This window comes from Apteryx mantelli, chromosome 14 (genome assembly GCF_036417845.1).
Source record: "Apteryx mantelli isolate bAptMan1 chromosome 14, bAptMan1.hap1, whole genome shotgun sequence".
NCBI classification, from domain to species: domain Eukaryota; kingdom Metazoa; phylum Chordata; class Aves; order Apterygiformes; family Apterygidae; genus Apteryx; species Apteryx mantelli.
Window position 1 is genome coordinate 5,361,559 of NC_089991.1, and position 27,353 is coordinate 5,388,911.

At 42.5% G+C, this 27,353-nt stretch overlaps 1 protein-coding gene across 1 annotated transcript in view; it reads left to right on the plus strand.

Moving 5' to 3' along the window:
* SPOCK1 (SPARC (osteonectin), cwcv and kazal like domains proteoglycan 1) overlaps nt 1-27,353 on the plus strand; it is a 320,719-nt gene that overhangs the window by 244,966 nt on the left and 48,400 nt on the right. Inside the window, exon 6 of the mRNA XM_067304911.1 lies at nt 10,590-10,704. Coding sequence (XP_067161012.1) covers nt 10,590-10,704 — 115 coding nt within the window. The remainder of the gene's footprint in view (nt 1-10,589; nt 10,705-27,353) is intronic.

Here is a 27,353-nt window from a genome sequence, read left to right on the forward strand (position 1 = left end):
CCTTTAGATTCCTCCAGGAACCATGACCTTTTCTTCTGCTCCCCTAAGGACATATGCTCAAGCAATTCAGATAGGCTGGCTAGTAAACTCATTGAAGTAGCGAAGCTCAAATCAAACCTGTGTTGTAAACTAGGATTTTGTGTTTCTTGTTATGTACCTCATTAAACCAGAGGGGATTTTTAGATAAGCATTTGCCATTTCCATGTCAGATTTCTCAAAGAACATGGTGAATTAACAAGGCATGTTTAATGCAACCTTGACAGAAAGGTTAATGAGAATTCAGGCGAATGCAAGGAGGGAAATAATATGTACTGCTCCAGGTGAAAACTACATGGAACCAGAATAAGTCATAATTCAGCTTGTCTTAAATGTAGGTATATATTTGTTCCACAGTGAACATAATTAAAAATAGAACCTGTTGTAAACAATGCCGCCCTTCAGTATTATTCGCTGCTGTCTGTCAGTTGAACTGCAATAGGACTCAGAAGGCAGGTCCTCATTGTGCTGAATTATTACACTAAAAATATGCTTGAGGCAGGGGTCTTCTGCCCTACATGCTTTGAAGGGAAGAGGATTCATGGATCTGCCTGGTTCAGACTCTGTAGGATCAAAGTCTTGTGGCTGAGGAAGGGAGAGAAAAAGTAGAAATTAAAGCGAACGTGTCACGGTCATGTCCTGTCGAGAGTGGGTGCCACCTTTTATGGCTTCGTGGCTTGCTCCCATCGTTATCATGGTTGATTAGTCAAAATTACTCAGGAAGAGGAGTGAGAAGAGGCCAAAGGATGGAGAGAGAACCCACGCTAGAGAAAGGCACATGGCTTCCTTGCACTTAACCATGACCTCTGCATGTTAATATAATTTCAGGAAAATTTCAAGGAAATAAGTTCCCAGGCCTCCCTCTAGAGCTGCAACAATTTCCTTTGAAGGGGATGATCAAAGCACAAAGCAACTAGGTTTGAGTAGTTTTCTGCTTTTAAGAATTGTGTGGTTGGTTGATGATTTGCCCTATGCAGTGGGCACTTTTGCATTGAGTAAGAAAACACATTTTGAAAACGAGATGGCAACAATAAGGAAGGTTTGCAAGGACAGCATTCGTTCATTTTGGACAACCTAACAATCTTGATGATGGTAATCATAGGGTCCCTTTTCTAACTTGATTAGAATCACAGTTGTGACTGCCAAATCAAGCAAATTGGAATGTGATGGAGCTTAAAAACCCATCAATTAAATATGTTGTTCTGTCTGCAGTGGCTGTAGTTTCCTTAAAATATTATCTGTGACAGCATCAGTTGCATTGCACTGGGGATGACCCAATTACTTTTGCTGTTTTTTCAGTTTGCATGTTATGTGTTTTATGCATGGAGCCAAAACCTCCTTTCTGCAAGCAAAGCCATAATGGGGAAAAATGCTGTTATTTATATTACAAAATGTATGCCGAAGTACAAGCATTGAAAGTCGTACTCTGGGCAGGAAGAGGAAGCAGGACTATGTCAGTTAGTTGCACTAACTCATAGCTAATCACATAAGCTTAAACAAAAATGTGGTTTACACCAGTTTAGTTACCTTGTTCCAATATCCATAACAATTTTCTTAAAATGTGAAATTCCTTGTTCCAGTTTCCAGATGATATGATATAGGTGCTGTTGGACAAGGGGATTAGCTGCTTTTCCGTAACTGCCTTGTACAACACTTGCATTCAGGATCTTTTCCTTCGTGCATAGGAGGAGGATGCACTAATGCTTCAGATGCTTGAAAGTTGTGCTCACAAATGCTCAGAACTTCCTGAGAGTTGCTAGCCTCCCAGCACAGAAAAATGACCGTTTTTCTAGTTTCAAAGTTCACATTTTGAGCTTTTACCAGCAAACAGCTTATATGAGCCATTTTAAACATCAAAAGAGGTATTTCTTGGCTTGGGCACATCTTTAATTTGAAGCAGATTTATTAAAGGCCGAAACAGGATAATACTGCAAAAGGATTAGCTGTGGTTACTTAATTTTTGAGCAAACAGACTAATTCTGCTTTCTTTGTATGGGCGTCTTTCACAGCGAGTCCATTCACTAAGCATTGAACTAGGCCTGGGGTTTGTTGTGGGGGGGGGGGTTGTTTTGTTTTGTTTTTAATTTTTGTTGTTTCTATTGTCACCTTTAGAAATCAGAAGCATTGCTGCAAGCTTTAACTTCAAAGCTCAAGCCAGCTTACTCTTCATTGGTTGCTATGCTCCAAAATACATTCCCTAAGCTTATTTGCCAAAGGTTTTGTTCCTGTGCTTTTTGCCATTGGGGCTTTTGGTTTAGCTTTTGTTTTGCTTTATTCTTTACAAAATACAAATTCTGAGGAGTCAATTAAAAAATAGATTGGCATTTTTAGCACTTAAATTTTGCTGCTGCTCTGAAAGCAGCCAGAGAAATGGTACCGTCGAATGCTGTTTATTTGATATTATTACTTAAACCTCAGATCTGCTGCATTTATAAACAACAGGCAAATGTGTCCAGCTCTGAAAACTGTCTGTGAGATCTGAAAGTTTACTTGATACCATACTTGTCATACATCAATAGCAAGGAATGAAGCCTGCTAGGGAAACGTCACAATCGTTGAAACCAGAGCAAACCTCTTGTGAACTAATTAACCTGACAGATTTTACTGGAAAGCAAGAGGATAACTCAAGTATTGTGGAGAGGAAGATTGGCCTAGTGGAATTTAGTATGCGGAAAGAGAGAAACCCAGACTGACCTTCAGCTCTCACAGGGAAAGACAGAAAGTTTGGTTAAGCACGGATGACATGCCATTTGGAAACCAAGCACGCACGCTGTAAATGCTCACATTTCCACTTTTACAGAGGCACTTCTGGGCATAAAGTCCCATGATGAGCGTTGTGTGGTAGCACAGGTAATTTACTGAGGTTTGCAATAAAGATGTATGCACTTCAGCTGCTCACAGTGCAACCACTTACGATGTGAAACAAGCCAGGGTGGTCTTTCCCATGCATCTATATCCTTTAGCCTCAACATTTTTACTCATTCTAGAAGCAAAAATACACTGAGTTAAGGACAGGAGGGTCTTTGTAATTATTATTGCTAGCAAAGGATGTGCAAGCTCAGAAGCAGGAAGAGCAGCACCTAGCCTGACCCACGACTCTTCCCTTGGTCTCTCCTATAAGCTCTACCGATCCTTGTCCGTGTGGGCTCTGAGACAATTCCAGGTACTTCCTCAGTCTGCCCAAGGATTTTAGGATGCAAGCCCTGGGAAGCATGAAACTATGAATGTTATCTGCTGCTTTAACTGTTACTCTGTTATTTATGGCAAGGTTGCTAGAGAAGGAATAGATAGTGGAGAAAGCTCCAGGTAGACTCATTCATCAGTGTTTTAAGAAGCAATGCAGGCATAGTAGCAACTTTCCTTCAACTTAGATTTGTAAAAATATGTATTTCAGAGAGACGGTTAAAATGTACTTCTGGACTATTCTCAACCTGCACATATCAGAACCTTATCCTTAATGACACACTACCAGATGCATCAGACACCTTAAAACAGTTGCAAATAGAGTGCAAAAGTGTGGGACCCTCACTTAATGCCAATGCTTAGTTCCTTGCTTTAAGCTCTTGTGCTGCAGTTCTCATAGGGGAACTCTGCAGATGACATATGACGTTGGAATTGCTGATTGATGGGGAGAGTTGGCTGTGAAATTTTTGAGATGCTAAAATATTACTGTCATACTAATTGCATAAAAGCCTGAAGAGAACATGCCTGCCTTTTATATCAGTCACCAGATGCTGCTCTTTTTCCCAGGTATGGACAGATGGATCTGTGGCTGACTGAGTAGATGGAGTATTGCCTCATCTGATCATCTAGATTGACAGAGTTGCTATCTCAGCTACATTGCTCTGTTTAAAGTGTCATTGCCTGGGTAGAGACCCTGTGCTTGGGGATCTGAATGTCTTGCATTGCCTCCCCTCTGCCATATGTAGGGTGTTGTTTAGCTGGTAAGTGGAGTATCTGTATGTGCAAGGAGCCACAGATCGTTACCTCTTGATTATGTTCACGTTATCTGATGCGTTGTCTCCATGAGAGAAATTAAATTGCCTTCAGTAATTTGAAGCGAGTAAAAATGACAAATCATCGTTCTCATGTGATCAGTAAATGGCTACAGAATGCAAATGCATCTCAATTACATGGCAGTACATTTCAAGCAGCATCGATCGTTCCAAATCTCCAATTGTTTTCCTGTGGTTTTCTTTACTTTCGCACTAAGATGGCTTTGCTCTATTAAAACATTTTAAGTAGCTTCTTTCCACTTTGAATAACAGTATTAGCCATGAACTCCCAACTTGTGATTATGAAGAGTTAGAATCATCGGATAGACGCAAAAGCAACATAAGAAATATAGAAATGAAAAAAAAAAAATGCGGCAGGAGAGAGAGTTTAATGTCTGCATCTGAGGACATGGTGGGTTAGTGTATTGGAAGGCAAAAACTCCCATGTGCAGCTAGCTATCGTGCAAATCCTGCAGGAGGAAAAGTAGACGTTCACCAACAGGAAATGCATTTGGGTGTTCTTTCTGTAGGTGGATATAAAATACGAGCTATAAGATATTGTTTTAAAAGAAGCCAGCATTGCTGGCTACATTTGCATTTGGAATTCTGATCTTGCGAATAGTTCTGACTGGAGAGTTAGCATCTCCAAAGACAGTTCATGCGGTGATTACCGTGCGTCGCACATGATTATGCCGTGCAATGAAGCATCCTGCAGGGATCGCTGAGCTGGTGCCAACCTACGGCAGTGAGCGCCCGCACACCCAGAGCGGCTCCGGTGCCCAGCCGCCGGCCTGGCTGGCCTGCCCTGGGCCCAAGCATGTCCCGCGGCGCACGTCTGTGCATCAGTGCAGTGCTTCGGTCCTCGTGTTTGTGTGCAAGGAACCAGCTTAGGTTGCTCAGATTGCGGGCATGATCCTGGGACTCAGAAATGATGTCTAGAGCCACCAGTGTGGAACAGCATTAATGACGTGACCTCCTGACTTAAGGAGTGACATTTAAAGGCTGCTGGTGTCCCATGCTTTCCCGCTGCTCCGTGGTTAATTTTACCCCGTGGGCGAAGTCCTGTCGCTCTGCCTCATTAGAGCTGCAGGACTGCGGAGGGCAGAGCTGCAGTGCTCGGGGCGTTGCTGCCGGAGACCTTTTGGCATTATTTCATCCAGCTGCATAAATCTCTTCAGCCTATTTAATATCAGCGGCTTGGTACCTAGGTCTCTTTCGTCTTGACGCCAGGAGACTGTTCTCTTCTCCCACATTAAGAACCACGAGCCTGTTGTCGAAGCGTGCAATGAGAGACTTACTCAAATGTGTTTTGTATACCTGAGATAATAAGGTCCTTCATGTCATTTCTGGCAAAAATGGGAATTTCCGAGCCAATTATCTGTAACATCTTCAAAGCTATGGCTAGTACATGCTTCGAAATTGCCTCAATATGTATTTACACAATAGATTGTGTTAATTAGAGTTTATTCCACCCTTGACATGCATGTTTAACTCCCGTTAATTTTAGTGGCAGCTATATATTCTCGTAAGGAGAACAGAGCTCTTCATTAGAACTCCAGAGATTTTAAGAGTTTTTTGTAAGACATCTTTGTACAGCTGTTGTTGCAAAGGTAAATTGTGTGTTAGCCTGGTAACTCTTCTAATAGAAAACACGTGACTTTTTTTTTTCAGCCCATCTGTTATTTTTATTGCAATAACACCCATCAGTCCCATCTTGGAGCAGAGCTGAGCCGCACTAAGCTCTGCACAAACGGGGGGAAAAAAGACAGTCCTGCCATAAGGAGATAACCATTCGAATAGAAGAAATACAGCAAGCCTGTGCCCGGAGAAATGACATCTCAGTCAGCCAAAAGGCAGGCAGGCTGTAGAGCAGCCACTTCAGGGTGGATTAAGGCCACCCAAGTCACCAGAGTTTGATCTGTCTTCTCGGTGCCAGGTCGGCAGCGCTCTCCCCCTGCAGCCCCTCTCCTTCCCCGGAGCCCGCAGCAGCGGGGCCGGTGCAATCCCCCGGCTTGCGGAGCAGAAAAAGGGCTGCAGAAGTGCATGGCAGTGGGGAAGGCGAGCTAGGGGATGACACCGCCCTGTCACATAGCCCAAAATTCAAGGCGCAGGTCAGGATTTCAGGCGGGCACTAGGGTCTTGCTCTGCTGAATGCATGTGGTTGACTTTGCTGTCTCCAAACTGCCCCAGCTGGACTGTGTTTGCAGGATGTCGGGTTTTACAGAGCCTGAAAAGTGTGCAGAATTCCTGCTGAAACACGTCGTTCTCCAGGCCCGTGTTCAGCAGGATGCAACGGGAGTGCATCGTATGAAATTTCTCCTCTCATGAGTTAAAGAAAAGATTCCGAACCGGTTTTTATTGTGCCAAGTTATAAAAAAGAAAAAAATTAAGTCTCTTGGGCTGAGACACTGTGTTCCAAACACAGTAATTTTTTTTTCCATCTGATGAAAACTGGAAGCAGAGGCTTATAAAGAAAATACTGATAAGAGTCCTAGCTAAGGAAGTAATGGCAAACGCTGCTTTAAAGCATGTAAACAAACAATCCCTCTCAAACAGGTGTCTGAACTCCAATGGAGTCTAATTATCTGCTAAGACAGATAGGTAAGAAAAAATACTGATATCAGGAAGCTCTGGATTAAAAATATATATGCTGTAATTTCAGGAAGTTTTAGCTTCTGTCTGTGGCAGGTAGTAAGTAAAAGATAAGGCAGAAAATAATGAGCTTTTGTTATTTGTATCTGAAGTTTTGAAGAGACGTATTGTGAGTGAACAAAAGATGCACCATAAAACAAACCGCACTGAAGTAACTCCCCGTGGCAATGCGAGAAGCTGCAGCTGAAGAAGGCCCAGCGTTGCTCCAGGCAAAAGCACTGTTGAGCGCTAGAGTTTTAAGGCAACTGCTGTTAGTAAGATGTAATATTTCTGTATTTTAAATTACATTTTAATTAGTATACTGTAAAATTTGACCTCCAATTCTAACCTTGAGCCAGTCTTTTGAGAAAGAGATTTCATGGTAATTTATCTTCCATCATATGTATTGTCTGCTAATTCCTTCATGCTTCCACCAAAAACTATGCTTAGACCTCTTCCCTCCTTGCTAATTCCCATTTCAATTAACGACAGAAGCAAGTAAAAGTCTGGAAGTTATCATCTTCTCCTTCAGCAGCATGGCTACAAAAGATTTTAGAAGATAGGTTTTGTATTATAACTTTTTCAAGTTAAGATGAGAGTCTTGGAGAGCCGTCACCGTGCCGAGCCCTGGGTCAGGCGTGCCCTTTCCTCGTGCCCTTGCGTAATAGCTTGGTTGTGTGATCACCGGGACACAGAGCGCTCCAGTTGTCCATCCTCTCCACAGCCCCACGAACGGTAGCACACGAGTCGCGTGAGAATACATCCCAGGCCACCTAGGACGCTGGCAGCAGAGGAACCGTCCCTGAAGTGCTCAGTTCCTTCTGCGCTGGAGATGAAACGTGATCTGTGAATTCAGCAATATTACTAACATGCAGGTTAGAGCAAGACCTGGCTGCTGAAAGTGGAAAGCCAGTGTAAAGAGGGGCAGAGAGATACGCTGTTTTATTCCATCGTTAAGAAATGTCTAGGTTCTCCTCTAGTAGGGACCACAAGCTGGAGACTGATAAGCATAAAATAGCTGGCAATAAATTTTATGTAGCTATTTTCTTTCTCTCTCAAATGTGAATGCTTATGCAAAACACATTGCTGTAGATTCACGGACAATAAAGAGAGAATCATTATCCGAGTAGCGGATTCTCTGGGGAACACTTTAGCCAAAACACTGTCTGCAATAATTTCCCACATCTTAGTTGAATAAATTAATTTATGAATTTTCCATGAGTATGTTCAACCGTTTCTCCCCTCATATATTTTATCGATCTCCATATACATTTAGCAACAAATAACAGAGCTGATTTTCCATTTGCAGTGAAATGGTTTAGTGATGTTTATGTGGGCCTTGGGGTTCATAGTAAACAAAGACAGTTCAAACACCAGGGAGGTGGCAGAGGAGCAGCTCTCGTTCTTACTCTGCATGTTCAGATCATAGAAATTGCCCTTTTTATTCAGTGTCTTTTTTGGTTTGTTTTAGCTTTTTAGTAGTCGTTTTTATCAAACATTAAGAATGCTGAGGAAAAACTTGCCTTGCTCTTCCCATGTACAAAACTCTTTTTTTCTTGACTGCACGCGATAATGGGCTTGAAATGGGCCTTACCGTCTTAAAGGTGGTTTGGAAGTATAATTGCTAGTGCTTAGATACATAATTTACATTTAGTATGCATAATAAAGTATGTAACTAATTGATGTTGTGTAAGGAATTAAATCATCAACTCCAACTGCAGGAAAAAGATTTATGAGTGAGCTCTCATCAACGTCTTGACTATCAGAATAGGCTGCGGAAGAAGAGTTTCCTTTTTCTGCACGGTGCACTCAGAGCCTTCTCCATCCTTCTGAGGCGTTTTCCGTTGTGTTTGTGTTCTGTGCAAACGGCATCGATTAGGCAAGTGTGTTTGTGGAGCAGACAGATGAAAAATAAGTACTTATATTCCCTACAGTCTTGCAAGAAATAAGCAAAGCGCAAGCTAAGCAAAACCACATGCGTGCGTGTGCCCATGCATTTTCTAAATCAGAAAGGCAGAACATCACACAGAGCATGCAGCCACCAGGGTGCACTGAAGTTCAAAGTGGCCCGGGAGATAGCACTGCCGGAATAGGTTGTAGGCACAGGGTAATGGTCTCCTGCTGCTAGATTAAAGCCTGGGCAAAGATGAACCCTTTTAACAAAAATAAACAGAGGCAAAGCCAAGATATGTCCAGTACTTTCAAAGCAGGAGACATTTATCTTGTAACAACATCCTGTTCTGTTCTCTTGGCTTCCAGTGTACCAAAATAACAGAAGATGCTGCTGTGATTTTGCTCAGCGGCAGTTGCTGTACTAGCTACAGTTGCCCACTGCATCCGCACTGGGTAACCTTCTGGTCTGACGCCGTGTGTCCTTCGGCCTTTAAGATGCCTGCACAGCTCGAAACGTGCTGTGTCGCACTGTGTATGCATGCTGACCTACTTTTAAGTGGAAAAAAAATAATCTATAGTAAAACCCAGCCCTATTAAAGGGATTTTAGAGCCCCGCGTTTCCAGGTTTGCCTGGCAGGAGGCAGTCTCTGTAGGGAAGAGCGCCAGCCTCCGTGCTACGGGCAAAACTCGCCCTTGTATTAAAAGCCTCAGACCCTGTTCTGGTAAAATCAGTGCTCAAAGAGGGGAAAAAAGTGGGATTGAATTCAGTTCATTAGGCGTCAACAAAGAGAACGTCCTGCACGTTTTTGCTCCCGTGAGGTATTTTCTTTTACTCCATTTTATGAGTACGTTGGTCCAGTCTTCAGCAGTTGTACTGCTGCATGCAGCCTGGGGAAAGTGTCTTTGAGGCAGTAACTGCAGAGGGAGAACAGCTACACGGACACAGAGCTCTTAGAGGAAAGTCAGCAATAAAATATACGTAATGCAAACAGCAAAGGCGATGAATAGTCAGTATGGTATAAATCAGGGCTTTTTAACTAGCACACTTTTGCAATATTAATTCCACTGAATTGCCTCATTTGTCCAATCCTGCACGTGTCCTGCTGGCCTGCATGGTTCGACTGCGGTGATTGTCAGGAGGTGCTGTAAATCCCGTCTGCCGAGGTTTTAGGGAGAGAAAAGGACAAGCAACGACGCGCAGATAGAGAGGAGCGTAGTCTACTGCTCATAGCTTAATCTTCAATCTTCAGTTGCCTTATGACTTTGTTGTATTTCTGGATTTGACGGCAGGACGGGTGGTGACTTTTAGGATGGGGCTGTTAACCGTTGAGGCAATTTATGGTCGTTTGTAGGAACGATGTAAAATTTCCTCCTAGTTCAGAGAGGTCAACGTATTGACGAGAAGCAGCCCCGTCAGCCAGAGACCGAGCCTCTTCGCTGGGCGTTTCCTCTGCAGAAGAGCTGACTTTCCCTCGCTCCCCACTGCTGCAGCGATGGGTGCCTGGTCACTGGTGTTACTCAAAAGGAGCCGGACCTGTTGCTTTCAGGGGCAGCTGAGAGCTCCCAGCTCCTCGAAAGACCAGGCTAATAAACCCGTAGTGATATCAACCAGCAGCAGGTCGTGCATGGCACGGTTCGCTAGCGTTCGTGGGTGAAACGTGGTGCCGCAGCACGGGGAGGAGCGCGCTGTGCTGGCGTCCGGGCGGGCTGTGTTGGCTTCCCAGCTTTGCCGCTGCTTGCTCGGGTCACCTGGGAGAAGTTGTTTCTTTCTCTGCTGCAAATTCCATGTCTGTAAGCAGGGAATAATAACACTTTATGAGGCACATTTAGAAGTGCCAGTGCCAAACGCTGCATAGGAAGTAGCTGGTATTGTTATCTGTAAAAATAAAAACAATGGCATTTTCAAAAGAGACTGAGGTTTTGCAATCTGTCCAATGCCATTGTTGCTAAAGGCAATTTCTCATTTAATCCACAGCTGCTGCTTTTATATCTTGTCCTAATTCAAAACACATTCTTGCCTTTTTATCATTCCAGTGCAAGTTGGAGTTTCACGCGTGCACTTCTGGCAAAGCCATCACAGCCCGATGTGACGGGCCCTGCCCCTGCCTTCCGGGACCTGAAAATCCAAAACACAAGACGGAGAAGGCTGGTGAGTTGACCTGTTAATGAAATTTTAACCGATTGAGTGGTTCCTGCTTTGTTCTCAGAAAACCTTAAGAAAGATGGTTCTTTGCTAGGCGCTTTTGTAACACTTTCTGAGAAAATGCTGAAGCCATATTATCAGCTATGGTACGACTAACATGCAGTGCTTTCAAACATCGTACCTGCTACAAAACTAGCACCCACTCGATAGAGAGTCTCACAGGAAAACTAAGTTCTGACTTATGATTTCTCTCTTTTGAGTGAAAATATTTTGAATAAAAATATTGAAGCCTTATAAAAGAAGACAGAAAAGAGAAAAACTACTTGAGACTTCATTACTTTGTAAAGACAGTCCCTCTCAATGAAAAAATATATGTATCAGTAGCCAAATGGGTTTTTCTGTATATCATGCAAAAAGGTGTTTAAAGTTGCATGGGGACACACTCACAAACACATGTTACTTAGGAGCTGTATTATCATTCTTGTTACTGTTATTAACATTAGAAATTGAATAAACATTAACTATAGATATATCTCTGTATTTATATATAAAATTGTTTGGCTGATGGTACAAGAGTTACTATGCGACAACAAGCTCCTCATAAATGATGCTATATAAAACTGAAGATTAGAGTCTCATCACCAGCGGCTGTTTTGTCTTACAGCTCTTTAGCGATGCTGTACTTAGGTCTGTAAACCTAGTGAGCTGATTCACTCCCCCAGCTCTTTCCCAAAGAGGTAATCACAGATGGTCTAGGAGTGACCGCGTCCAGAGGGAATTAGTTCTTGCAAAATAGATTGACTAAGAGCAAAACACCAGCAAAAGCAGGACAGGTGCCACAGCCAGGTTTTGTCAAGGAGCTTCAGCCCTGTTATGGGCAAAGCCCTTTGCAAGTGAGAGGAAATGTTGCTTGTGACTGTGGTTTCTTAAAATTAGTGCAGATGTGGTGGTGGGAGCAGCTGTGGCAACGCGAATATTAGCCTTCTAAATACAGTGTTGTCTTCTCCCCCTCAGGAGCAGTGCTAATAGAGTTAAATCACTGTCAGCTGCTGGCCTCCTGTCTCTCCTAATAGCTCACAAGGCCAAAGCGGTGATTTACACCGGGTTTGCTGTGTCATGTTAAGCAGTGAACTGTATTTGTTTGCCCTGTGCACTTACACGTGGAATGCAAAAAGGATGAAGCTTTGACAGCGGTCTGCTTGACGCAAAAATATTTGAGAACCTCCCTTTGATGTCACTCCTCCCTGTTAAGGACACAACCCAACAGCAGTAAAGACAGAAACAGCAAAAAATATATATATATAGTTAACACTGGTGAAGATGCTCGTGGTGATGCACATACTTTAGCCTCTAGCACGGTGTCACTAGTTTTCACATGAAGGCTTCAGGAGAGCAGGCAGAGGGGCAGCACGGACAACCTGGCAAAGGTTACCGCCGGAGCTTCCCGGGGCAGTGCTTTTGCAGGCAGCCTTGTGCTCAGCCTTGTGACCAAATTTCGCTTTGGTCCTACGAAACCCTTATGTATGTGCTTAATTTTAAGCAAACAATCGGTCTTCCTGAGGTTAAGCGCATACCTAAACCCTTGAAGGATTAGAGAAGATCGTTGCCTATAAATTGCATGCAAATAGGTAAGCAATGCTGGAGTTTCCTTAGCGATGTTATGAGGAGATCAAATTCTGCAGTGTTTTTCCTTCCTGCCTGCCTGCCTTTCTGCCTGCCTTTGTTACGTACGCGCATAGAAAACTCCAGCTGAAGTGATCAGAAGTTTGTGCTCCTTTAGAGGCTGGGAGGTTTGTCATGTAAAACCAGAGGAACTTAACTGGAGCTGCACTCTTTAATAACACTCACGTTATTGCTGGGGGGTTTTATGTACTCCTCCAGTACACTACGATAAACTTAGTATCGTGCATAAGCTAGAATGATTCATCTGCTTTCTGGAACAAAGAGTGATTCTACAGCCTAGATTTCAAAAATGCAGGTTTATTCCGTCTTTTGCAAATCACAGGCATTTTTCTGCATAGCTATCAAACTTAGATGAAGCATTTTAGATGGCAAGGCTCTGAAATCAATATATAACTTTAATATTGCTTTATGTGGTTTGAATCTTTTGGTTACAGAATACTCGCTGATAAATTGCCTTATTCATATTTTGTCTCTTCTGCAGTCAGGCACAAACATATACTTTTCTTCTCATAAGCTGCTCCCTATATGCCCTCTTTGTTGTCCTTATCAGAAGGAGTATCAGATTAATAAATCTTCAGTGACATTTTAAGCTTACAATTTCATTCACACAAGAGAAAAAAGATTCTAATAACCCTTATCTTGATAAATGCAATTTGACAGGGTATATGTATTCTGAAGCCCAGGCTCTTGTTTTGCTTGGCTCAAAACTCTAGCCAGCAAAGCATTAATTTAATGGATGGGGTGATCTGTGGAGCAGCTTTCCTGAATGCTTTCTCCTGAGGCCAAACTTGAGTGAACAGTACTCATGCCACTGCCCTGGAGACAGCAGCGAGAACAAGGCTATTAAACGACAGCCTCAGTTCTGCCCTCTTCGGGGTGGCGCGCAGAGGGTGCTCTGCAGCTTTGCTCCTGCCCTCTTGAAGGAGCACAGTCACCTAGGAAATAAGGAAAATCTTCATCAAGTGCGTATAGAAATGTTCAAAATACTACATTAGGCATCTTCTGCGTCGAGTGTGGGCAAAGAAACTGCTCGTGAGCCTGCGTATGGCGTCATAAGCAACATACTGGTACAGGTGTACAAGTGAGCATGTGTGCCCATATACACAAAAAATTCATAGCAATATCATCTTCTGCCGTATCGCTGGCTGTTGCTTTCTGCAACACACCTCTCGATGGCGTGTTGCAGTTTCCCAAAGCACAGGGCAGCAGCCCCTGCTCTTGTAGGTTTGCCCCATGCCTCTCTGTGGAGTAGCCAGGTCCTCGGGAGGCGTAAAGGATCTGCTCCCGGAGCAGATAGGTACAGATGAACATATCCATGCGATTCATAAACAGTGGCATCATTTGAATTAACTCTGTACTGTGTTTTTTAACAGCTGCTTCCTTATCACCACATTTTAGGGCAACAGGTTAAAGAGAAGCTTCCATCCAAAATTGTCATGAGCTGAAAAAATAAGCCAGAAGGGAGTCCACTGAAGGTGGCGCAGCATCCGTATCAGCTACCTGCCCTGTTTCCTCTTTAGACACTTGCTTCATTAATCTGCAGCCAAGCAGTTCATAGATCTTCATCGTGCATTCAGCAAGCAAAACAGCAGCACAGTCTGGGCACATAAATCCAGGGAGCCAACTTGAACGGCTGTGTTAGTGGGCAAACCTCCACGGACTTCATTAGAAAAACGCCCACAAAAGAATTTGGTGTTGAGACTCAAATAATCAATAATGAAGGGGCATTCTAACCCGATTTATCTTAAATTTTCCTCTGGATCTTTGAACAAGCCAGTAACACCAATTAAGACTTCCTTAAACTTACTTACTTAGGTTCCTCTCTTCAGACTTTGTCTCTTCAGCCGGCCTGCGGAGCGTAAGGGAGTCTCAAACCGAATATTTTTGTGCTGTCAATCTTTTAGCAAAGAGCTCCCAGAAGTTTCCCTGAGAGCTCACGAGTAAATTCTATATACCCAAATAAATTATAACCAGGTGCAATTTTAGCAGAATCTGGAGAGGAATTTTGTAGTGTGTGTGTCTGCCCTTTGCAGTCTGGATGCTAGCCAGGTTTTTGTGGGAATTGTGAATTCCAGTTGTTAACCATAGGAAAACTCTCAATAGTACCGCCTTTCATGAAGATTCCCCTTTTTGCTCAGCAAGTCGTGTCACCTGGTTTTGGAGGAATAAGGTCTCAATACCGTCTAAGCTGACATGTGTGGGGTGCACAAGGCAATCCCATGGCAGAACGTTTCACGACCATGAAGCCTGCCTGGTCCCAGCATCACTAGGGTGGTCTCCCCTTCTTCAGACCTCCAGACCTCTCAGTCAGGAGCTTCTGACTAGCATTTTGGTTACTTGGTGTCCTAGTGTTTTCTCTCGTCTTAACCTAAAATTCTTTTATTTTCCTCATATAGTACTGTGGTATCATTAATATTGCTGAATTGGTATAAAAATCAGTAGATTGATTTCTTATACAAAAAAATTACGATGTTGACAGTAGAGAGACTGTTTCTACTCCCTGTTTCGATGCCAAGTTTGTGAAATCCGTTCAAGTACAGCATAATCTTAAGTAGAAAATGATAGAGAGCTAAGCCTCATGCCTCATATAGACATGTCAGTGGAAAAATACTAAGGAGAATTACAGTGCAAATGCTTCCAGCAAAATGGAAATGCAGCTCCTTGAGCTACTGCATAAACTTTTTTATGCCTATTATACAACAAGGTTAAATATATGTGCCTGCAAACTTCCAATTTGAAGGCAGTTTGCATTAATCTTTGCACATTCATTCAATCATATTCAAATATTATTCCATAATAAATTACTTTCAGAAATTAAAAATGTAAAGGAACATTTAATTTCCAGAGCACTGTTATTCTAAATGTCACGACCTTTTTTTATACGCTTGTGAAGGGAATTGGCAGCAGCATCAAAGAAAAGCAATCTAAGTGTATGTGCTCGGAGGAAACAATTGACTGCAGCGTCTGAGTCGTATTCCTTCCTGCTCCCCTGTGCTCCATCGCAAACAACTCTGGTGGGAGGTTGAAAATCAAGACTAATAATTATGTTAAAATTTGGAATTCCTTTTATGGTGGTAACTGGTGTTACGGAAGAGCTAGTAAAAGAACGCAAATGCTAGCGAGAGAAAACCACACCAGAATGATTAGCTTTGACGGCAAATGGCAACAACATAGCTTTGCACCGTGAAGGTAGATCTGAAGAGATGGCAGGATTGCATTCTTCATTTTTTTAAATGGAGTTTAAGTCAGTTGTGTGCGAAGTAGAAAACAGGATTCTGCAGCGGTATTAATGGAAGACAAGCACTAATGCTGTCTCTCTTTTCTTTTTGAGGCCCATTTAGATTTCTTTGGTTTATCAAAACACTAGATCTGTCTCATTGTTCACAGCAGTATCACAGCTTTACACCGTGCTTCCATGAGAACCGCTGATTTCCAGCTCAGCCACCTGGAGGAGAGGGCTGAGCTGGAATTCGCACTGTTAGCTGCCCTTCCAGAGCACCTGCACCCTGTTATCCAATACTATAAAGTGAATAAAGATATAATTTCAGCAAAAGAAAAGGACTGGTAACTGTTTTTAGTGGCGCCTAAGTGGACAGCAGTTATTTAAGAGGTAAATGCTGTCTGTTGGTGGTTTTCACGTACTTCTTCCCCAAAATTCTCCAGTGTTAATTATCTTAAATTCCTTCGCAAATGTAACTTCAGTTGGCGCCAGCTGAAGTCAGCAGACCCCTCTGTAAGCCGAAACAACCAGTCCGAGTTCCTGAGAACCTCCTGGCAAGGGAAGAGATTTGCAGCAGTGTGTGCAGCGTATCCCTTTAAAAAGTCAACATCGTGCAGGAATTGTGGCGTCTCTTGGCAAATGTGAATTTTTAGTTGCGGCAGCGCAGTTCTGCCTGCCTCCTACCTGCGTGCAAAGTCCTGCTTGTTATGCGCCTTAGCAGCGTCGTAGCCCCAGCAGGACGGTCAGCGCTTATGGGCGTCGCAGGTTCTCTTTCTGACCATGCCGCTTCCTGTGTTTCCTGAGAAGTTGCATGCAATATTCCCAACACACCAGTCTTGATTTGTCTCCACCAGCCTCGCAGGTTCACCGAAGCATGACCGGATGCAGTGATTCAAGCTAGGTTCATCCCTGGCTGTGTGTTGCGTCTTTTTGACCTTGCAGAAATGCCCCAGGCAACTTATAAGGGAATGCTATTGTCTCGATAAGGCAAGTGTAAGGTCGATAAAAGGCAGAGGAAAATATATTCAATTATACTGACTGTTGTTTAAATCTCTAAAGGGAACTGAGAGAACGTTTTTAAGTTAGAGGAACAGGTCTGGGCAAGCTTTGTCAAGAACCTACCTTGATTAGGGCGTAGTTTAGGATCTGAATTGTAGCGTTTACCTACCAGGGCTGTGCGGGGTGATGGATGAGAAGGTCTAATGCTCCATTCCCCTCTAAAAGGAGCACTCAGTGTGGGAAGTTTATTCACGAAAATCATAGTTGTCTTTCCCAAATGAGCTGAAATACTTCTTGTGGCTGAGTGACTGACAACTAAAAGAATTTCAGGTCTTAGAACGAACTCTTTCCTTTGAAATCCACTTTCGACAAATATTTCAGCTTAAAATTGATATTCACGAGTTTTCATGACTGCAGAGTACATCACTTTAAAGTTTATGAAGATGAAGTATGAGTCATGAACATGGTTGAGTTGAAATTAGTTCTTGGGTTTGATTTAGTAACACCAGGAAATTTTTCCCTTTGTGGCTTTAGCTTTGAGAAAAGATTTTTTTCTGACACTGAATTTTGGGGTAGATTTTTAAATGAACTACCTGAGCCTCAAACTCAGGGAGTGGTAAATCAAAAAGATGTTAAATTTTAGTTTACAGGGAATTTCAAAACCTTAAAATATCCCCTTAACCCTGGGAGGTAGTCTTCTCTGTTCAGCAGAGGAGAAATTCTGTTGGTTGAACCCCGAGTGTAATGCGCGGTGCGGAGCAGAGCCAGGGATTTGAGAGCACAAGCAGGCAGCAATGGGTGCTCCAGCACCGACGTGCTCCTTCCCTGGCCTTCAGAAAAGAGCAGGATTATTGAGTCTGAACTCTGCTCAGTCTGATTTTTCCCTCCAAGATTTTCACCATCTCAGCTAGCAAAATGCCTTTGTTGACTCTCACGTTATATATTATAACGGATGTGTATTGGGAATATTTCTCTGAGGAAAAGAAAAGAGACTCCAATTTGTAAAACTCTAAACTCACAAATTTCACAGCAGATTTTATTGAGTCTTTGACCTATTGTATCGTCCACTGAGGACACAACTAGCAGCACTCTGCCGGAGTTGTAACAGCACTGAAATACAAAATCTTTCTTTGACTTATGCACGCACACTTTGAACTCATTTCTGCTTTCCCTCATACTGAACTCTGGAGCAACCCAGAGCAGCGAGCAGGTGGGCTGGCTGTCCACATAAATCACTCGAAAGCCTGAGCAGTCAGAAAAAGCTTTACTATAGGAGATGCTTGCAAGAACAAAGCATTTTAAAGTTTTGTTGATAATTTTTAGTAGCATGTCTATCCTGAAATAGCTCTCTAGACTGCTGGTCATCATAAGGAAGATACAACAAAATGAGAAGGGCTTATGTTTCCTAACAGTGAAAAAGAGACCTTGGATCCTCAGGACTCCTGGCCGCTGTTGCTGACCGGCTTTGTCACTTTTTGTCAAATCAGCTAGGCCAAAATCACAGAACTTAAATGCACAGGCAGCTTAGTGAGGACCCAACCATATATTTATTTCGTTTCAGACGTGCTTACTCCCATGTAAGTATTTGCCTTAGCATCTCTGGATACAATCATTACCCAAGTCACAGATGTGATCCTGCGAGTCTCATGTGACTCTGTAAGTGCCCTGAGCCACTCGTTTGGGAAGCGCTCCATGGGCTCACTGCAGCGACTGGCAGCAGTAATGAAAAGACTTTCACGGCGCTTTTGATCGGGTCTTGCAAGTGGGCTGTGAGTTTAGAGCTCCTCAGCCTTTCCAATTGCGGTTTGCCCAAGTCAGCAAGTTAAAGAAAAGCAGAGGGAAGGAAAGTCCGCTCTAGGAATACTGCGATTCATTCCTTTAATTTGTTACATGATGGAATGGCCTTAGCTAAGCAAATTTGAGTGGGGTAGCATCTGTAAATTATTATTATTATTATTATTATTATTTTGGCTACAAGAATTCACACGAGGAAATCAGTCTTTATTATTCCCTTCCTGAAAGCATGGCAGATTAACTTTTTACATTTCTGCTAAGTGTTGTCTGAGAGTCGTGAAGTGGCTGCACCCAAATAATATTTGATTAAGAGAAAGTGAGAAACAGGCAAGAACTGATACCTTTGCTCTTCATGGATGGGTACGACCATCCCCTACTCCTATCAGAAGCAAAAGCAAGTAGCTTCAAATCAAGGCAGCAAAATCCAGTTTTTGCCAAGGTCAGAGGAAAGAGCAAAGCAAAGGTGGCTTGGGACGTGTCGTTCTGCTGCTTGACCTCACATACACTTCCTTATGTGCGCCAGAGAAAAGCAAGACCTTGTGAGGGGAAGGCTGCACGTTCTGCATATGCATATTTCATGGGAAAACTTATATTTTATAGGAATGTTATATTAGGTAGAATGCACAACCTGAAAGCAAAATGATTAAGATGTTCATATACTGAAAAGGAGAAGTAGAGCAAAATGGTGTAGCAGCTAATAATGCAAATGAGAACATTTTCGTTGACTGATACATGAATGCTAATTTTTCCTGATATGTTTTTCGTATTCTTGCACCACCTTGCTGTGATATCAGCTCCTCCCTATGTTAAGGAGTGCATGTTCTATCAAAAGAATCACAACAGCATTATCATATTGAAGCTGCTGAGATGCTCCGTTGCCATGAAAGCACCTGCAGAGCTGACCTTGGAATAGCTCTGGACGGACCCATTAAATGCGAGACCCCTTACGGTAGCTCGGAAAGGTGCCCTCAAGTGTCACAAAGGTTTGGCTGAGAGGCCCATCGGCCCAACTCTTTGCTGAAGGAAACGCTGGTGTGATTCTGTGGTTGACTCCTACTGTGTGCACAGGCTTTGGAGAGTTGCCTAGCAAGGGTTGGTGGTTTGTAACTCACTAGCTGGGAAGGAAGCCCCCTGCCGAGTATGTGCAAGGGTCTTTCTGGTCCATTTTGAAAATGCAATCATCCTAAAGCATTTTAAACCAAGCAATAGATATTGGTGAATGGGAAACTTTAAAATTGCTGCTATTTAGGTGACTCTGAAATTACATCACTGACATTCCCATCAAATGATGCATCTTCTTTGCATTGATTTCTGGGCTAGTTACATGTAATGAGGTGATCAATAGTAGTTACCGTTCCCCTTCGAATTCAGTGAAACACCTTTAATCAGTGTAATTTAACCCCAGGTACATCCAAAATATTGTTAATGACTTTGCTGTATTTCAAAAGTGAGATGGAAAGAATTTCCATGATGTACAACCAACAAGTCATCATGCAGAGCTGTCGCAGGTGGTCAAAACCCTTTGCAGAGAGAAACACTTGCCACATCTTCTAGGTTAAAGTTAGCAAGTTAGGGCAGACCTTGTGAGGCCTTATCATAAATAGCTTTAGCACCTTAAAAATGTGGCATTTCCCAGAAGAAGGCAAAAGCTCTCCTGAATCATCTAGATCAACTCAGAAGCCAGATTACTTCATAAAGGTTCTTCTAATATTTGCAGGAAAGCAAGAAGAATGTAGAGTGGAAAGACACAGTATTGCCCCATTCTGTCCTGCTGTTAGCTGATATACTTACTTTGAGGTGCTAAAGTCCACCAGCTCTCATAGGTCTTGCATAGGACTGACTGCCAAGACCTCATCTTATCGTCTTCCCTCTCTGTTTAAGCAGTTTTCGATACTCCTTCTTTTGAAGAAAAATTAGAGTTCAATATCTACATTCTAAAGGTAGATAAACTCCCTTGGAAGAAAAAGCAAGTAAAGAATGCAGAATATAGCCATCAATGAACAAAGAGCATTAGTCATACCAGGAAAAGAAAAATGGAAAAAATGTACTAGATGCGGTTAGATTTAAAGTTGAAATAAAACTCTTTATTTTGAACCTATGCATTTTTCTAGGTCTTAGCAAATAATTCTCTACAATTTTTTTGAGAAGTTGCCCTTTTCCCTGAAGTGATAGCTGAATATGTAGCTTTCTTTGCTCTTTTCAGTAACTGAAATTTGAAAAAAGCAAATGATTTAATTATCGATTCAAAAGCCAACGTGTGCTGTGAATTGAATCGTGTGCCTGCAAAAACTTGTACTCAGGAGTTACTGCTTGAGTAAGGAGATCCATTGGCTTTGGTGAATGTGGTCATCTGACTAGTTTTAAGGGTATCGATGCTTGTAAGACAAGGCCTGTAGCTATTTATAGAATACAACAGAAATCAAATACATTTTCTTCAGACTGCTGCATTTTCCGTCAGAGCTGTGTTGTACAGGAGAATTGCTGGCCCAAAAAGCTTTGTTAGGCTTGAAGAATAAGTTCAGGTGTAAACCTGTGATACCTGAATGTTTTTTCCCACCAAATGATAAATAATGTACCAAATTAATTTTTAAATTGATGTTACCATTTTAATGTCACCAAATTAAAGTATTTTGTTTGCTTTTGACCATTACTTCCAGAAGGCTCTCGGGTATATGTGTGAAGCGTGCTTTGATAGGAACTTGAAATGGAGACAGAATTGTCTTCTCTAAGAGTCGCTTTGCATTTTGGTCCGGCTCCACGATTTGGAAGCTGAGCACCGAAGCGTTGATGGTACCGGACCCCAGACAGATAACAAGTTAGGGACACCACCACCCTTTGGCTAGCTGCCACTTCGGCAGCGTGATCTTTCTAAAATCTTCCTTGGATTGGATCAAATTGCGGCAGGGACCAAAATATAACAGGCAACTTGGTCTACGTCAGCGGCAAAAGCGCCGGCCGAGCGGTACGGCGTGAGCGAGGAGGGAGAAGAGGAGAGATGCCGGGACTGCAGTAGCAACCTCGCGGGCGACGGGCTTTGCGGGAAGCGCGTCCCTTAGACAAGGTAACACGCAGACCGAGCAGCGGCGAGCCATGATGCCCATCACGGGCTTCTGAGGTTGAACCAGGACAGGAGACGCGACGCTCTTCATCATCGCTAAATAAAGACTAATCCCAGCCTGCAGTGGGAGACAGGAACAGCATAAAAATAACTGCGCCACGGCATAATTATATTTCAAACAGTAGGGTTTAAAAGCTTCTGACGTCTGTTAAAAGAAAATTTTTAAGGCCGTACATCTTTAGCAGCTCTTGGTGGCAGAGGCAAGTCCTTAATAACTAGAAATATTTATAGCCGTGCTGCTGGAGTAGAGCAGCGCTCTGGGAGAAGATCCTTTGGGGGCACGGAGGAAAAAGCAACGTCCAGAATCCCCGACGGAAGGAGCAGAGCTGGGTCTCCAGGGGACACCTTGTTGCCGTCCCCTTGGCTGAGCACTTTCCCTCTCGGTGCACGCTCTGGAGCACCGGGCGGGCCGGTGGGCATGGGTCACCCAGGTGCCGTCACCACCTCAAACGGGATAGATGTGAACAACTTGGCTTGGTGGGGCTCACGGGCGTCACCAGCAGCCGCCGGGTGTTATATAGGCAGTCACACCGCCGTAAGAGCGTACTTAGCTCGGCGGTAATCAAAGTTTCATAAACACTTATTAAACAAAACACTAGAATGGCTGTTGTTTTGGGGGTGGTTTTTTAACCATAAAGAAAAGGTTAGAAAATGACAGGCATAGTAAACACTTAGCAGCAGCAAGTGACAATAATTTTCAGACAAGAAGTAATTTGATTTTGGGTTGCCAACAGAAAACTATTGAAGTGGCACGCTGTGTTAATAGAAACACCGGCTAGAACCAGCAGGTGTTTTTGCACTGATAATAATTAGAGCACTAAAATCTCTCTCATCATAAATGCAAACAAATAAATAAGATTGGTTTCGTATAGCTTTTTTCTCATAGATATTGATCTCTGCAGTTTGGGGGGTATTTCACTAATATTTAATACAAGAAAAATTTTGCTAAATCTCCAGAAACCTGACAGTGAAATAAATTACGGTGCTTATCACCACTGCGTTAAGCTGAAACTTCCCTAGTGTGAGGAAAAAACCCAAACCTTTTCAACAGAATGCAGGAGAAAGTAAGACTTCTAAAATTTCAAATACCTCTTTTTCTGGGTTTGGTATTTTTTTCTTTCAGTATCTTAAGGCCTAAATTCTGTCTTTGGTTACTCCAATATAAATCTGAAAAAGTACCATCCATGATACTGAGCCAGTTGCCTTTGGTAAAGATATTCCAAGTCTACAGTGATATAAATTGATATAGAGTAGAGCCTGTGTGATCATTCCAGATAGTTTGTTACTTCTCAGCATTGGGTCAAATTAGTCCTGGGTTCTTCTGTTTCTAATTCCCTGTTTGTCAGTGCAGAAGAAGGGGGATGGTATATGAGATACCATCACCTCGTCCAAATGTATATGCTTCCGTATTGACAGCTTTCAGTGTCCCAGCAGGGTGGTCGGTACCTTCATTTTCCTCCTCAGAACTGCAAGTTTTTGTCGTTCAGTTTAATGAACTGTGTGTTAATCAAATAAATAATGTCTTCTGTTTTCTGCTAATGCAGAGGTCTCTTTAGAGATGGGCTAGAAGGAGAAGCGAGATCTGCATTTGTGAGTTATTAAAATCTGAATGATTTGGCTCAAGTCCATCTCTGTTAGACTAGAATACATCATCCGCAGAGAAAACACTTACTAAAATATCCTGCAACAAGAGGAATGAATGTTAGTATTAGAGAAGCTTCCAGGCCACCAAGAGCGGTTGGTTCTGTCTTACGTGTTAAAACATACTTGTAGCTCTTCAGTCCATTTTTGAGATAAGGGCTCAACCTTCAAAGGCTGGAGTTAACTGCTCAAAATTGCCCCTGGAGCCCGCAGGGGTCCAGCCTCTCTGGAGATCAGTCTGTGGGACTACCGTGGGCGGTCAGATCCTCTGCAGACGTTCAGACTTGCCTTTATAAGGTTTCTAATAGTTTCTAAATAAATTTCTAATAAGCATAGAAATTGGCTTGCCTTATGTCTGAGCCATCTCTTTAAACCTTATGGCAATTTTCCCACTTAGGTTTGATTATAATTTTCTAATATTCCGTATTCTAAGTGGAGAAAATTTAGTGGCCAAGCATGTAAAAGGGTGTGTTTATAGAAAAACAGTTTAGTTTTGTTTATAAAATTACACTTTACAGTGAGATCACACACAGTCATTACAGTGAATCACTTTACAGTGAAATTACACTTAACAGTGAAATCACTATACTCTTGGATTTAATAAATTACGGCCTTGGCTCCGTCCTGCTTGCCAGAAGGTAATTTTTTGTATCGTCTTGTACTATTTTCTCAATTTGTTTGCAATGGTAGCGGGGACCTCGGTGTTATCAGCCCCAGACGACAGGCAGATTCTCTTATTGTCTAAATTGTAAGGACAGTCTATAACAGCGAGTGTTCACTTATCAGACAATCCCTGTCAACGGGAAAAATGAAAACCGGGTAAAGCAAAGTCGTGTCACAGTCATTTCAGGTAGGGAACTGCACGTGGCAAAGGCCTCGTTGAACCCTCGCAATTGAAACTGGAGCTTGGGCTTTCTGTTCTTGCAAGGCTTGCAGGTATTCTTGGAGAATCCACGATACGAAAAAGTAGGAGGGATACGGTCTTTTAAAATGCACGGTCCCTTGAGCGTTTTAGTTGAGGCAACCAAAAATAGGCCTCATTTGGGAATGTAAAGTGAGGAAAAACGTGTATGTCTCTCTGAATGTGATTTGTTAAGCAGTCACGGTGCATGGTTGCTGATCCCTGCAATGTCCTCGTGGCAAGAAAGGGATGCCCCCACGTTTCCCAGGCGTAGTGCACACGTTGTTAGCATTATAGCACGATACTGGGGTGAGATTAAGAAAATAGTTATATATGGTAAGTTCCTCATTCTGTTATGTGATTTCCACAAAGGGCAAAAAACCTTGTGCAGTGAGAGATGTTCAGCTGGAAAGAAACCAAGGCGACAGCAGAAACGGTGCTTGGGCTGCAGAAGCCGCAGTGCCCAGGTATCACTATAGTGCTTTCCTCGCCGGAGCCTCCAGGCCGGAAAAAACACATCCCGAAGTCGCTGGGAAGTTTTGCATACCTTCAGGTTTCTTCTGTTTTCTTTCAAACCCGCTGTTTGTTTCCACCTGATCCCATCCAGAAAAAGCAAGATCCTGTGGATCCAAAGTGCAGCGTGACGGAGGCTGCTGCAGCGTTGCAAAACCCTCCCTCATTTCCAGGCCTTTCTTCCTAGCCTGATGAGCTGGAAAGGCACTGGAAGAAGTATCTAGCAGGTGAAACATCTTAAGTTACTTTATTGGTAGGGGTAGTATGAGGAAAACTGCCAAAAGCACAAAAGTGTATTGTGTTATGGAATATGCATGGAGCTTCCCTGTCATTTTGTGTATTAACAGTATCATGCTGGACATTTAAAATTAATCTTTCTTACCCATCCTCACCTTGTAGAGTTGAGACTGTTAAATGAAGCTTAGATATCAGCTACTTTCCCTGATTTAGTAAAATTACATGAACAAGAAAGAAATTCTCAACCCAAAAACAGATCCAAATTTTTAAAGCACAGTTTGTTTTTATTAGAGCATATAATTTTTAAGTGTTTTGATTTTTTGGAGTGTATGTGGAGGAAAGACATATGGTGGCTGCTATATAGCATATACAGTAACTGCATTTGAGAATACTGTTAACCAGAAGGCAAAGAATAATTAAAATAGATTTTTCAATAAAGAGGCGAGTGGGAGGAAGTGGTATCTGTTCAGATTGTGTTTTTGTGAAAAGCAGTCAAGTTGGCTGCAAAAATACTGGACAGTGTTTCACACTTCTTTAAAAAGTTCCTTTTTGTGTTTTCGACTGGATGTCCTTGAAAACTGGAGCAATAGCAATGGGAAGAAGTTCATTAGCACTGAGTGCATAATTATACGCTTGGGGTTTAATAGTATGAACATCTGCTGTAATCCAAGAGCTCATTGGTTAGAAATGTCTAAGGGAGAAAATGTCCTCAGTGCGCTAGCTGATCACAGAAAAGCTACGAGCAATGTGATATAGCTGTGATAAAGGCTCGTATAATCCTCAGGTATGTCAGGAGAGGCATTTCCAGAAATATTCGTAATATTTTACGGGGCACTGCTAAGACCTCACCTGGAGTCTTTTGCAAATTCGGATCAGCAAAGTGCATCCGAGATGAGTTCATGCTGCGCTAGGAGAGAGCCAGAGAGGGGGCATAATGCGCCGCAGCTTGGACTATTTAACGTCCCTTTGCGGACCAGCGTGTCCCAGCCGCAGCCCCGGGCTAATGGCCATGGGTGAAGATAGCATATCCGCCAGCAGGTTTTAAAATCTAATCCTTGCAAACTTTTCTCCAGGCAAAAGTATTTGACAATTTGAATTTATATTTTTGACAGTTTTGGATCACCTGACACTTTGTATTTGGGGATTTTTTTCCCCCAATTTTCTTTCTTTACCTCCATCTAAAGCTAAGCATCTCCTGTCACAGACTTCTTTGTGCTTATTACAGAGACAAAGTAAAAAGTCCCATCTCCCCAAAGCTTTATAGTGCCAAAAGCCGCTTTTAAAAAGCTGCGTTATGGCCACTTTAGAGAAGATATTAGCCTGGCTTAGGTATTTAAATGATTGTATAAAAAATAGTTTTAAGGCAATTCTTTTAGTATGCACTAAATCAAAAAGAGTATGTTTTTGCACATAATTTTGTAGATGCTTTTAAGTCATATAGTTTAGGATGTAAAATGAATGCGGAGTTTGAGGAAGGGAAAGACATCTGCTGCTTTTAAGAGACTTGGAAAATGGGAGCTCGTGACAGCATTTCCCACTGTCGGGGTTCTTCTCTTGCAAAGGCAACCTTGCAAATGCCATTCACTCATGTACCCAGGCAGATTTTGTTTCTCTCCTTCTCTGTCTAGCTCTCCTTTTTAAGTTCTGTCTGTAAAACAGCACTATTTTATATTTTTTCATTACCAACACTAGCGTAGTGAAGGTGATTGAGGATTTTGTGTTCTTGGGCTGCTGTAATTTCCATGACGGTTTGGCAAGGCTGTGCAACAGCGATGTGTTACAGCCGAGTCTTGGGGCTCAAGACACTTGACTACATTCTTATGACGCAGAATCCATAAAGCACAATTTATGCGGTACTTTAGGGAACCAGCTGATTAACTGCAGCGCTCAATAAAGGAAAGATGCTGGGTGCCATTGAAGTATAGGTATAAAAGAGCGACAATAAAGAAGATGCAAGTGAAACCAATATATTAAGCATCTGAGAAGGAGATTCATTGGCAGGAGAGGTCTTTGCATTTCAAAAGAAATTCAGACCCTGGTGATATGTGGCGGCACTATTTCATGTTGCAGGGCACAGCTATTAAGAACGAGGGTTCAGAAATAAACTCCTCCTTCTGACCTTGGCAGACTGAATTGCATTCAAACCTCTTATGTTTTAAGCAAGCCTGGATTTGCATGTCGTTCTCTAAGAGCTAGTGAAGGCCATGGAGTGGCTCCTGCATTTAATTTACTATTAAGAGAGATTATTTTTTTCCTTCATGGCAGACAGCTACCAGGTTTCAAAGTTATTTGTGTCTGGTTGGTTGGTTGATTGTTTGGCTGGGGTGTTTTTTATCAGCCAGTGTCATGGGGAGTAATTATATTTCTAAATGCTTACTTCTTAGGATTGTAAATAATGCTTCTGTAATTGGAGTTTTTGCAAAAAATTTGAAGACCTCATGTGCAATCTTTTGTAATTTTTTGTAAAAATGTGTGAAGAGTTTGAGGTTGCTCGGTGTAATATATATTTCCGAGGTGACTGGAAGTGCCTGAGGGTTGGTTTGCTTTTT